Genomic DNA, 13,413 nt, shown 5'->3' on the forward strand with positions numbered 1-13,413 from the left:
CTCCTTCAGTATCCTGGGAGGTGCAGAAGGTGTGTATTGCAGACAGTGAGGTTAGAGGATGTGGGACAGTGATGGAAAGTCAATAGCCACTTGCCAAACTCCTGTCAATTCTACTTTATGCCAAATACAACTTCCCGTCATGGTGTGCTGGGAAGGTTTCTGTGCTTGGTATCTGACTGTGGCGCCTCCTTTTTAGGCAGCAGATTTTAAAATTAGAGAATTAAAAAAACCCCAAAACCCCAATCTCTTAAATGTCTGTTCTTGAAATCATTACAACATATAGCAATTTCTTAATCTTGGCAGCAGGAAGGATTTTTATCATAAATAAATAGCAATAAAGGGCAAATATGGTTAAAGTGAAGGAAATATGAACTTTTGCCTCTTGAAGTGGAAAAATCTCAATGTTTCTTCCTTTGCTTACTAAATATTCTAGTTGTACCATACAACTTGCAGGCTCATCAACATATTGGTGTGTTCTTATAGGGCTTGAATTTTATAGAGGGCAAAAGCAAGCAAAGTTGCTTTCTGTTCCAATTATTTTGAAAATGTATGTTACGTAGTTTTATAAGTTAGATACGGTGACCAGAGACAGTTCAGCTGTTTGAGTGCTGTTTACCAGAGCAGGACACTTCTCTGAGGTTGTGCTCAGTCAGTTATGACAGAGCCAGGAGGGAACGTGTATTTAATGACAGAATTTGCAGTACAACTGAGATGACCTGGCAGCTTAAAAATTGTCTGCTGAGGGGAGTCTCTTCCCCCGCTGCCAGCTTTGCAGTGCCTCCCCCTGCTCTCCTATCCTGTGGTATTAACTGACGCTTATCTTGCTGCAAGGAAAGCAGATTAAAACTGCTGACACAGCGTAAAGTTTCCCTGTAGTTTTCCATTGCTTTCATAGTACGGATTGATTATCCCATGGGCAGAGAGTGCTGGGGTGGGCTTGTGGTGATACTTGAAACACAGAAATGGGGTAGAACCTGATCTGTGGGTGAAGGAGAGCAAGAGCTGCCAGCTCTTAATGCTTCAACACATGGAAAAGATAAAGGTTCAGTTCAAATCCATACTGTGTTAAATCTCAAATTAGCATAAGTCTTCTCATGGCTTATTCTGTAATGATGTGCGCAGGTATTGTTGGTTTAAAAATCTGACCTTCGCTGTCAGACATGAATTAACAGTAGCTGCTGGTGAAGGGCCTGAAAGTCCCTTTGTGCCAGTAGTGTTCCCTTTCTAGACTGAGGATTTCTGGTTGCTGTTTCTGACTTCTTCCATTATTCAGCTTCTGGCTGTCAGAAGTGGTGCAGTTGCTAGAAATGCTCATCCTGTAGCAGATCCAGATCTTAGATCTTGTTGTAGGAACAGGGTTTAGCTATCCTGATTTTGACTGTTTTAAAATAGTTGAAGTGCTTTAAAAACCTGGATTCTGGCAAGCCATGAGCAGCTTGAGTCTGGTGTGAGTTTTAGTTGTATGTCAACTAAAACATCAGGATTCAGTTCCTAATGGCAGCCTGAGGCAGAGAGTATCTTCCTGTGATGGGAATTCTGGATGTTTTCACAAGGCTTTCTTTAAAAAGGTGCAAAAATACAAACTCTATCAAATACTCAATATACCCCCAAGTCAGTGGGCAGCATAGACTCACCTGTTTCATACACACAGTTAAGGAGCACCAAAGGCAACACTGAACAGTAACAGGCCTTGAGGTGCAGGATGGGCAACGTTTACAGGGGAAAACATTCAGAAAATTAATAGTCCCCAGCTGAAACACTGAACTGGGTCAGATCTGGCTGCTTCTCCTCTCTCTGTCTAAAAGAGTTCTGGGCATAAGGTTGGAATTCAGGTTGAGGTGGCAATTTGGTTCTGGCTGGTCAAGTGCTGGACATGGGGAACCTGATTTTTACCTTAGCTGTTGGGAATACCAGTGTTTGCAGGAATGTCTTCAAAACCTGTCTTGATGCTTTTTATTAATGCAAAAAATAGAAATCCTGAGGAGCTCTTTAATGGTACATAGATTTGTAAAATGCTGTGTTTGTGCTTTTGAAAGAATGAATTGTTCTGGAATTTTCAACAAATAATGTTTTGTTTTGTGAGCTGAAAAAATGCATTGCTGAAGCAGTGGCTTGTTCTTCGTTTTTTAAAATAAACATTCAAATTTATTTCAGAGGGAGGAAGATTATTTTACAGAAATGTGAAGATCTAAAACTCACTGAGGATTTTTTCTCTTTGCAGCTATATTATAAAATGTCTAATGGTTATGAAGATCACATGGCTGAAGATTGCAGGGATGATATTGGTAGGACAAATTTAATTGTGAACTACCTCCCTCAAAACATGACGCAGGATGAATTACGGAGTCTGTTCAGCAGCATCGGCGAAGTGGAATCTGCAAAACTTATTCGGGACAAAGTTGCAGGTATGATTTAGTATTTCTGAAATTGTCACCTGTGCAAGACTGCCCAAGCAAATACTTGATTGAATACAACAATGTAGAAATACTAAATATTTGTTTGTGTGTGTGTATTTAATCAAACTATTGACAATTTTGCCTGGATCTCCAGTCATGCCAGGACTGGGTATTGGGAGGATGGAATGCTCAAGGCTAAGTTAATGGCTATTGTGTGCATGGCTAAGAATTCCAAGAAGTGCAGTTCCCAAATTTGAGCATCAATAGACAGGTCTAAAACTGCTTTGGATTTAGTCCCCAGCTGATTTATTCTCCCTACAGTCGGAGTGGTTTTGATTCTACCAGAGCTCTGAATATACAAACAAACCTTTTGTTCTGATGTTGATCAGTAAAATAAAGGTGTGCCAAAGTTCTGAAGTGGTTGTAAGTCTTACCACTATTGCAGAATTTAACCTGTATGTTTGTTAAATAGGATTGGTAGTAGTAGCTTTAAAATATGAGAGGAATGAATTGTTCTGATTTGTGAAACTTTGTTTCCTTCAAGCAAAACAAATGCTGACAGAGCAACTGCTTCCATAAACCATATCTGTTTAGTTGCAGGAGCTTTTAGCAACTCTCTGAAGAGGTTTTAATCCTTGCACTGTTAAAATACTTAATTTACAAGTTTTGGTTATCCTTGTTCAGAATTTGCAGAATCTTGGCTTTAGTGAGAGCACTTGGTTGTTTCTGGAGGGGAAAAAAAAGTACTTGTGCTGTTAACTAGCTGTGCACTGATGTTTGTTCCCAGCCTGCAGCTCAGTGTGTGTGGAATTCTCTGCTGCACATGCTCAGCATTGTATTTCAGAATCCAGCAATACTGATTGTTATCTAATCCTTAACAGAACCAGCCTGAGACTGCTTCCCAGTCTGTAAAAGCTGCATGGGAGCTGATGGAATGCATGAGAGCTCTTTGTGCGTAATCTTTAGTGCTTTATTTGCTTGAGAATACCCATGAGAACTGAGTAATTAAAAACTTCAGAATTTCCCTTCCAAGTAACCTCTCTTATTTCCATGTCTCTGGCTTTTCTGACATCTTACAGATGAAGTTTTGTGTGATGTCTGTCTAAATCTGTACTTAAGGGATGTGTATGTTCAGTCATGACAAAATAGTTACATAAATACTGATTTCCTTGAATGTTTTGGTAGGTGAGTGTTCAGCCCAAATGGTGTCATATGCTTTGAGGCACTTAGAAGTTGATGCTTATTCTGAAGGCTGGTTTTGCAAGGAGTAAGACCCCTTGCTTAATGATAGCAAGTTATAACTGACCCACACCTTAGCCTGTAAAGTAAGCACAGAATCACCTGCATTGAAGGGAAGGATATTTTCAGTGGGAAGCAAGAGATTCATCAGTGCCTGAAGTTAGGAGTCTGCTTCACACTGTTTCCTGTAGCATCAAACACTCTGGTAAAGTCTGCTTAACTTTAACTTGGAACTTGACAGTACTGGGTAGCTTAAAGTCCAAAACTTACACTTGTATGCTCAAGGCTGTTCTTAACCTCAAGGATCAAAAGTAAAATTGCTGTTAGTGTTGCAGAGAGTCCTTGAGTGCCTGTGGACAGAACACTAGCTTTTCTCTAAAGTGATTGCAGGTGCTGGATTCTGTGGGGCTGCTGTGGTCAGGCCACTGAATTTGTTGCTACCTAATTTCTCATTTGCTTGCAATACTATCAGGAGCAGTTACCAGTCATCTCCATGCTCACTGATAGTTCTGGAATATCAGTGCCAAAGAATTGGCCCCTTCGAAGCATTTTTTTCTCCTCTTGCTTTTGTTTCTGCCCCTTTATGTTCATGTTATATGTCTCTGTTCTAAAACTCTTTGTTAAACAGATGGGTGTTTGGCAGTCCCTGAACAGAACAGTCCTGTGGCAGAGTTCTGCTTTCCTTGTGCTTCCACTTGCATTTCTCTGACTCCGTGGTAGACAGCAGGAAACTGGAGCTGCAGAAAAACCTGTTGAGCTCCCTGACCTTGGGTTGTGGTCAGATAAGTTATAATACTGGCATGTGAGGTATAGCGGGTTGAATGGCCGAGACAGGAGGGAAGAAACCTTTGCTTTTGTTGGAATTAGACTTTTTGGATCAGTTTATCTTTTTTTAATGAAGTCATAGCTTTTGCTGCCCTCATGAAGTTCTAATAATCAGAGTATTTTGTCTTTGAAGTTCCCTTTATTGTTTGTATTTGCAGAGTTAAAATCAATGTTTAGTTGATAATGCTTGCTTTTTGTAAAACATTGACTGATACATATATTTTTTCTCAGTTTATTGTCTGTTAATGAAATGCGGGGCAGAAAGTACTTCTGCCTGGAATGCTGTTTTTAATGATTTACTGAACTGGCATAAGCTGTCTGCAGACCTGTTACTGGGATTCAAGAATTGATTTGAAAGCCAAAGTTTGGGTTTGTTTGAGAAAAGTATTTCATTATGGTCATTACATATGTTGTTGGGTTTTGCTTCAAATGCAGCACAGTATTGAACAATCTGTGTACCATGTGTTAGATTGTGGTTATAAAATGTGGAGAAACTCTTTGAAGCCCTCAGACTGCTCATCCTTTATCTCACTATTGACAGGAAGGTGAAACTAGCAGCAAACCGTAGTGTCAGTTCCCATTCCTTACCAGGAGCTTTTGGCTTTGTGTACTGGTTATAGCCATTGGTAAAGGTGTGACTGTGTGTCTGGTTTGCTGTTAAGAGATGTGACACTCTTCTTTTTTTTTTCTTTTTTTTTTTCTTTGTCCAGTGACTGTACAGAGAAGCTTGTGCCCAGTAGGTGAGCATTAGAAGGGTGCAGGGCTCCTCCTGATCATGCTGAAGGAATAGAGTATTGCTCTGCACTCTGCAGTTGGTGTATTGCATTCCTCAGCACTTCCAGACATGGCTTTGTTTCACTTGTGATGAGTGAATCAGTACTGGGGGTCAGCAGGCAAATACTGGATTGTTGCTGTGCTGCTCACTGTACTTGTGTTTATGGCGAGTATGTCTTGGACATCCAGCATTTTCATAAGAGAACTATAGAATTCATTGGACACTGTTCTTTCAGATCTTAAATGAGCACCAGCCCTACCTTGTGGCTTTGAACCCTAGGGAAATGTTAGAAGGCCGATTCCCACTTCCCAACAGAGTGTGTCAAAGTGTCCAGCCTGCAATGTAACTTTTCACTGGTGTATCTCCTGGCATGTCACGACAATTGCTGAAGTCTGTGAGTAGCCATTGACCTGATACTATCAATGAAATCCTCCCTTTCTGTGGCTCTGGCTCTTAAGGCTGAAAGCAAGAAGTCTGGAGTTGGTCTACTCGGCCTACACTGATCAGGCAGTAGCCCGGCAGCATTGATTGCAGACACAGTGGGACCGGACTTGTGATCTGCACCGATCCCCTGTCCAGGGATGTGTATGATGTTAAATGTCCTCTTCCTTGGAGCAACTGCCTCGTGCCAGAGATGATTCAACAGAAGAAATATGTCTCGTGCTGTACTTTGCATGGGGGATGTTTGAGTGCTGCAACATCCAGGTTCTGGGGTCTGAATTTCCAGCCAGTATGGTGGGCTGGACTCTTCAATGGGTGAGGTTTTTTTTAAGCATTTCTCCTTCAGTACCTGTTAATGCAGGAGTCCAGGCCTTTGGGCCCCTTTAGGCTTGCTCAGTTTCTTGCAGCGCAGATGTTGATGGCTCATTGTGTCAGGATGTCTCAATGTGCACAGTGCAGATGCTTCTGCTCAATAGCTCTAAATTCTCCAACAGACCCTGCTCATCTTTAGCCTGCTGTCCATGCAACTGTACACAGGCTGTTAGTTCTTCTCGATCAAATGCTGAAGCTGAAAGTTAGTCTGTCAATGAGTGTTTTAGTTTCTGTCTTCCCTGTACTGTGCTGAAGTATGGTACTTTCAAACTAAGGCTCTGAAAAGGTTGAGTTTAACTGCTTTTGGTGGAACTATTAAAAAATAAAAGGCTGCCAAACTCATGTGCAATGGCAGCACATGGTAATATTAAAAATAATATTCGTGCTTATTGGAATAATTGTGTGATCTGCAGGGTGCTCCCACCTGTGATACTGTATGTAACTGTCCTCAGAGTGCAAGGCAATAGAAGTCAGGAAGACCACCACAAGAGGAGTTTAAGCTGAATATTAGGAAGAGGTTCTTCATCCAGAGGATGCTGGGGCACTGCCCAGGCTTCCCAGGGAACGGTCCCTGCCCCAAGGCTGCCAGAGCTCCAGGAGCAATTGGACAAAGCTCCTAGGGATGCACAGGTTGGGATTGTTGGGGGGTCCTGTACAGTACCAGGGGTTGTAAGGGACCCACAAGGATCATCAGTCCAACTTGAAATATTCTAGGATTCTAGTCTAGGATTCTGTGAACCTTTTTCCCCCATGTGTTTATGGTCTCAGCCTTCTGTGGGGTCTGTTTATTGCTCCTGACACCATATACCCACTCTGAGTCCCTGGTGACAGGTTGCTGTGCACATCTGGCTGTGTGAGGGTTCGTTCTGACAGTGATTAATTTCGTAAAGGAGGCATCCAACTTCCTGACTGTTCCTGTTCCTTCCCTCACACCCTCTGTACTGCCTGAGCAGGGAATGTTTTCCCTCTGGTACTCAACTTTCTACTCTAGGAAGTGTAGTATATGATCCTTCACACTGCTCAAGGGCTCTGTCTGTACCTGTCAGCTCCCCAAACATGGCCCTGTCTGTGCAGAGGCTGGAGGGAGACATGGGCTTCTTCTGCACTCTCTTGAATTTGTGTCAGTGTGAGTTCTGATGGAGCTTGCTGAGGTCAAACTCTCTAATCAGCAGCTCTCAGGGACAGAGGGATTTCTCCACTGCTGCTGGAAAGTGTGGAGCAGAGAAGACATTTTGGGGTGACTTGTTAAGGTTGTGTGCAGTAATCTGGGGTCCATCTCAAACATTGCTGTCATGATGGCTCACTCTCTCCAGGTGTGCCAAAAAAAGTCACTTTCACGTAGTTGCAGTTCCTCAGGAATGGATGTAAAGCTTTACTCTTTCCCTGCCTTTTTCTTTTCATGATGTCTTCTCTGGAAGACTCACTCTCAGAAATTATGCAGCTAAAAAAGAAATTAATGGCCTTGTCCATGTGAGCTTTTCAAGCAGAAAGGGGAGGAGGATTTTACTGCCCAGCTGCTGCAGGGTGGTGACAAGCTCAAGTTCACATGACAGAGCAACTACTCATTTCACCAGTGCAGTGGACTCAGTCTGGAAACAGAATTCTGAAGTGTTCTTGTTTGTGGAAAATGCTTAAGTATTCTCTTTGGCTGGAATAGTTTCCTTTTGCATGCAAAACACCCATGAAATTGTTTATGCAGTTTTGCTGTTAACTGTGGAATTGGAATGCATCATTACCTCTAAATTTTTTTCTAGCTCTTTAATCACATTTGGTGGTATGTGATTTCTTTAAATGTGCATTCAAGAATGCCTTGTGGCAATACTTAAATTAATGAGAAGTGCAAATAGTTTGCAGACAAATTGTCCAAATACTGAAAACGTGGACACCCTTCTAGCTTCGCCAGCTCCACTTAAATTCGCTTTTTACAAAGGTGGCCACATAAATGCCTCAGAGGTAGTAACTGAGTTCTAGCAAGGGTATGGGGATAGAGTTAACCTAAATCAGAGAATCATGGAATCTCCTGAGTTGGAAGGGACCCACAAGGATCATCACTCCAAGCCCTGGCCCTGCCCAGGACATCCCAACAATCCCACCCTGTGCATCCCTGAGAGCATTGTCCAAATGCTCCTGGAGCTCTGGCAGCCTTGGGGCAGGGACCATTCCCTGGGGAGCCTGGGCAGTGCCCCAGCAGCCTCTGGGGGAAGAACCTTTCCCTGAGATCATCCCAAGCCTGACCCAGCTCCAGCCATTCCCTGGGCTCCTGTCCCAGAGCAGAGCTCAGCCCCTACCCATCCGGCTCCCCTCGGGAGGAGCTGCAGCCCCCGAGGAGTCTCCCCTCAGTCTCCTCTGCTCCAGCTGAACAAGCCAAGTGCCCTCAGCCACTCCTCAGACCCTTCCCCTCCAGACCCTTTCCCATCTTTCTAGCCTTAAAACTTGCCTGGGTTCTTTCAGACGGACCAGAGCACAGCCAGCAGAAGCAACAGCTGCAGCAGCTGCTCTTGGGCTCTGCTTCTCAATATTCGGGGCATGTCTGGGGTTGTCAGTGTATTTCTGGTACCCCTCTGGTGACCCAGAGTGCTGGCTGCTGTCAGCAAGGGACAGCTGCAGGACACCTGGACTTGGGGCAGGTTGCTCTGAACATTTTTGTATTTGATCAAAAGGAGGTTGAGGTTTTTGTTCTGGTTGACCCCTGCTTGGGGTGAGTCAAGCACTTGTTTAGCTGTTGCTTAGGCTAGGCCTGTGTACCAGTCTGGCTTAGTGCCCAGGTCCCGGAGCACTGTGAACAGGCAAAGCAGGGCAGGGACCAGGCACTCTTCTGTGCTCAGCCCATGTGCACTCAGGGCTGGTGGTGGCATGCTGTGGTCTCCAGCAGTCGTGGCAGCACTTACTCCTGGAACATCAGAGGCCTTAGCCAAGGAAAAGCTGCCTTGACTGAAAAGGATGGTGGAACTGTGCATGGAGTGCCTGGGGCCTCTCACTCATTCTGGTCAGATGTATTCTTAGTGCTGCAGGTGAAGAGGACCTCTGTCACCAGGTGAAGGCCCTGTGGGTGAATTGGGAGCCAATCCCTGAGGCTGGGATCATCAGCACTGGTGCAGCTGGAGAGCAGTCACTAGTGAAGTACCCAAACGTTTGACATCAGGGCCAAATCTGTTAGAAATGTTGGACACTGAGCTGGCTGATGGTTCCAGTTGTACCCTCGCTGTGTGTGCAGTGGTGCCAGACTGGGAGCAGTGGCAGGTAACCAGGTGGTGGTGCTGCCACTCAGAGGGACCCTGACAATATTCTTTGAAAGCCTTCAGGCAGGGCTGGTGCAACAAGCAGTGACTCCCTGCTGTTTTGGGGTTGTGGGTATCTTTCCACTCTTTCTGGATACATTGAGAGGGATAAATATATTCCTGCCTAATATCCCTCCTTATGGTACAAAAGTCAAAAAGGCCAAGAGAGCTGTACAGACCATTCCATGGCTCTGCTTCCTTAGCCTTTCTTTTTCCTCATCGAGGCATAGAAATAAGCCATGTAGCAACGTCTTTGGTTGTGCTCTAATATTTCTCAGCAAGTTTTTAGTGGGAGTTATTGTTCCACATCTTACAATACTTTCATTCTTTTCCAGTGAAGCAGCTGTGTTTCTGCGGAGTAGAAGTTGGGTTCAGCTCAGCCTGTGATTGGGGTGACTGAGCACTTGCTGAAGTTTTGTACTGTAATGTTTGCAGCTAAAGAAGTGTCATTATTTGAAAGCTGAAGTTTCTTCCTCAAGAGATGGAAGAAGTGAATTTTTGAGCCCTCAACATCTGGAGCAGTCAGATTGTTGTTCCAACAACAGGTGAACAAATTCTGTCCTGTTTAAAGAAATGAGATCATGCAGTAAGTAGACAGGCATTTTCCTCCCAGACTCCCTCCACAAAAAGCCTGTGGTATTTCTGCACAGTTTTGGGCCTGGTGTTTTCTGTGTTCACTTCACAGAATCTCGGATGCTGGCAGTTCATGTAGAAAAGGAGCCCTGGAGCAACTGAAATTAAATCTCAATAGAGAAATGTTCCGGAACTAAGAGAAAGGAAAAAATCAAAAGTGAACATACAGACATGATAATTATGCAGAGGCTTTGTGAAATGAAATTAATTACTAAAAAACTCCCACCCTTTTGTTTTCTGGATTTAAAGCTGCTACTCTTACAGTTGAATTCTTGCAATATTGTGGAGATTGGGGGGATCCCTGTGAGCTCTCTGAACCAGGGTCAACAACAGACTTGTGTCAAGTTAGCTTTGTAGCTTTTGACTTTTTCCCGCAGAGTTGTCTGTTTGATGTGCTTGTATTCATCTTTGTTTCAAGGCAAATACCACTGATTTTGCATAAGAAAGAGAGGCCTCTTTATTTGTAGTTTGTAATGTTTTGCTGAGTTGTTTGAAAGTCAGGCTTTCCAAACCAGCTAAATGTGCTTTTGCCCTTAAACTTCTATAAATGAAGTTTATTAACTCTTCATTGTTTGGCCATGAAAACAGAAAGAGAATTGTATCCTAAAGCCAGGAGGAGCAGTGGGGACACATTCTGGATTGGAAAATTGTTATCAGTGTAACTAAATATTTTCTTTGTTTCCTTGCTAGTTCCTTTCTGTTGCTGTCAAGTGTCTGTTCAGTAAGGTGTGCTGGTTTGAAGTCTGGAGCAGAAGTGGGAATTGGCTCAGTGAGCAGTCTGGGTCTTAGTCACAGGAACTACAACAAAGCAGGGTTCAGGTCCTGTAGAAGGAAGATCCTGAGCTGCCGCACTGACTGACCAAAAAGGGTGAAACACCATGCAAATGTTTAAATATAAACCTAAACTTTTGGCTTTGTACTCTGTGTAGGTGGAGCACGGTGCAGTAATTGCTGGTGTAGTGTTGGTCTGACTGACCCAGCCCTACAATAGCACAGTGCTTTCCAGGACTCTTCCTACATGAGACCCAACCTGGGCTATCTGGCTATGCTGAGCTTTGCCCCCCGCCTGACACAGACAGGACTGTGTGTGGTTTCTGGTGCTGTCTTGGTGTTTCAGTGACTAATCAGTGACAGGTGTTTTGGGCAGCATTTATGGCTTAACTGGAGATGAGACAGATAAAAGTATTTCCGAATGATTAACTGATTAATTGTTGCTTCAAGAAATTCTTTGGGTAAACAAAAAAATACTTGCTTCCATTTCCCAAACTCTGCATAAGACACTGCAGGAGAGCTGGAGAGCAACTATGGACAAGGGATGGAGTGCCAGGACAAGAGGGAATGGCTTTCCACTGCCAGAGGGCAGGGTTAGATGGGATATTGGGAAGGAATTCTTCCCTGTGAGGGTGTTGAGGCCCTGGCACAGGCTGCCCCCCAGAGCCATCTGTGGCTGTCCCTGGCTCTCTGGAAGTGTCCAAGGCCAGGTTGGACAGGGCTTGGAGCACCCTGGTATTGTGGATGGTATCTCTGCCTGTGGTGGGGGATGGAATGAAGTGGTCTCTAAGGTCCCTTCCAAACCAAACCATTCCATGACTCCATAATTTGCTGTATTTTAAAAAACATACTGTGAATTATATTCTAGAAGTTATTCTGTTTATTACTGTCTGTGTTGTGATGATGGAATTTGATCAACATAGACATGGAATGGAAAATCATGCCCTTCAGCTCTTAGTTTTGAAAATGGGTGATTAAATACTTCAGATGTTTGTTCAAATCCAAAAATGCGTTTTGACAGGAGTACTTCATGAAGCTGCTTTCTTTTTGTTGTAAGGACACCTTGTAGTGTGAAAACAAATCCTTTCAAGGATGCAACAAATAGCAAGTGCTTGCCTCCAGAGTTGAGAGCACATGTAGAACATGTCAGGTTATGAAGTCGGTATTTTACAACGTTAAAATGAAGAAGTGGTTAAAATTATCATCTGGAGCAGATTTAATGTTTGGCTGAAGGATATCAGGAGGAGCTAGAAACCAGCATCATCTCCATAGACCAGCAGACAAAAAATGACAGAAAAAATCTTGTGGAAACATATGGAAATGAATTTTCACACAAAAATAGACTGGGGGGGGGTGCTTCCGAATTGTGTGAGAGAAGAACTAGTCCACTGAGCACTTGCAGAGTCTTTATTCCAAGCTGAGTTGCAGTTTTGGTAGTTCCAGGCTTTGGTTTAATGACTACACTAGAAAAAAACCCTCAAAATTTAGAAATTGTTCAATGAACGGGAGAAAATCCTAAGAAGCCCAAGAAAGTGGGTTTCTTTACTTTAGCTAAACCTTTCCTTAGTATTTAATTATGTTCTGTTCTGTCCCTTGTTAGATGAAGGATGCATTCAGGTTGTCAGTAGAAAAAGACCTTGTGCTGTGGAACTGAAAGAACCTGAGGCTGGCATTGTGTTGAGCTCCTTGTTCTGTCTTTGGGGATCACAGAATGGGGCAGTTTCAAGGGACATAAGTTCAGCTTCCTGTTCAGAGCAGACTCAGCTGTGAGCTGACCAGGTCCCTCAGGACTCTGTTCCGTGGGGAAACTTCCACATTCTCCAGTCCCCTGGGTGTCTTGGTGGCCCTCTCCTATGCTCACTCCAGTTTATCAATGTCTTTCCTGTGTTGGGGGACATTAAAAATTGGATGCAGTATTCAAGGTGTTGTCTAGTGAGTGTTGAGTAATGGGGGATGACCTCCTTCCTTCTGTCTTCTGGCTTTACAGGAGGCTGTTGCCCTTCTCCCTTGGGGCACTACTGGCTCATGCTCCATACCCTGATTCCCTGTTCATTTTCCATAAAATGGTCTTCATCCAGTAAGTGTCCAGTCTGTTGTTGCCAGGGTATCTTCCTCCCCATGATCAGGGCTCTGCATATGTCCTTGCTGCATTCCATGAGATGCCTGTTGGCCTGTCCCATGTGGCAGCCCGACCCTTCAGTCTATGACAGGTTCCTCCCAGCCTGGTGTCATCTTCAGTCTTGGTGAGAGCACACTGCCATCACCTCTTCCGCAAGATGGATCACTAGGTAAACTGCAGGTCCCAGGCGAGATCCCTGCAAACTCCATTAGTTCCAGGCATACAGGTAGAGTGGTGGGGGGGTGGGGGGTTGGGATGCAGGTTTTTGTCTCTTTTTGAAGATGGATGTGGTGCTTACCTTCCTTCTTCAAGTTTCCTGCACATTCAAAGATGAAACAGTTTTGGCAGAGACATGAGCCTTGTGCTTCAGCACCCTTAGGAAGATCCCATTTCATCCCCCCATGGGTTTGACGGGGACCAGTTCACTCAACCAGTTGGTCTGTGGCTCTGTCTTCATTCATCCCTTCTCTGGGAGCTCTTTCCAAAGTGCAGAGACCTGTTAGATTCTGTTGGTGAAATGAGGCACAGAAAACATCCTGTGCCCCTCTGCTCTGATCACATGTT

The 13,413-nt window shown here is 44.1% G+C and overlaps 1 protein-coding gene across 2 annotated transcripts in view; it reads left to right on the forward strand.

Moving 5' to 3' along the window:
* ELAVL1 (ELAV like RNA binding protein 1) overlaps positions 1 to 13,413 on the forward strand; it is a 40,778-nt gene that overhangs the window by 9,166 nt on the left and 18,199 nt on the right. For both annotated transcript variants that reach the window (XM_085040269.1, XM_085040270.1), the window contains exon 2: positions 2,222 to 2,405. In XM_085040269.1, coding sequence (XP_084896395.1) covers positions 2,234 to 2,405 — 172 coding nt within the window. In that variant the 5' untranslated portion in view covers positions 2,222 to 2,233. The remainder of the gene's footprint in view (positions 1 to 2,221; positions 2,406 to 13,413) is intronic.

Source organism: Lichenostomus cassidix, chromosome 28, assembly GCF_008360975.1.
Source record: "Lichenostomus cassidix isolate B80296 chromosome 28, HeHo_3.0, whole genome shotgun sequence".
Taxonomy (NCBI): domain Eukaryota; kingdom Metazoa; phylum Chordata; class Aves; order Passeriformes; family Meliphagidae; genus Lichenostomus; species Lichenostomus cassidix.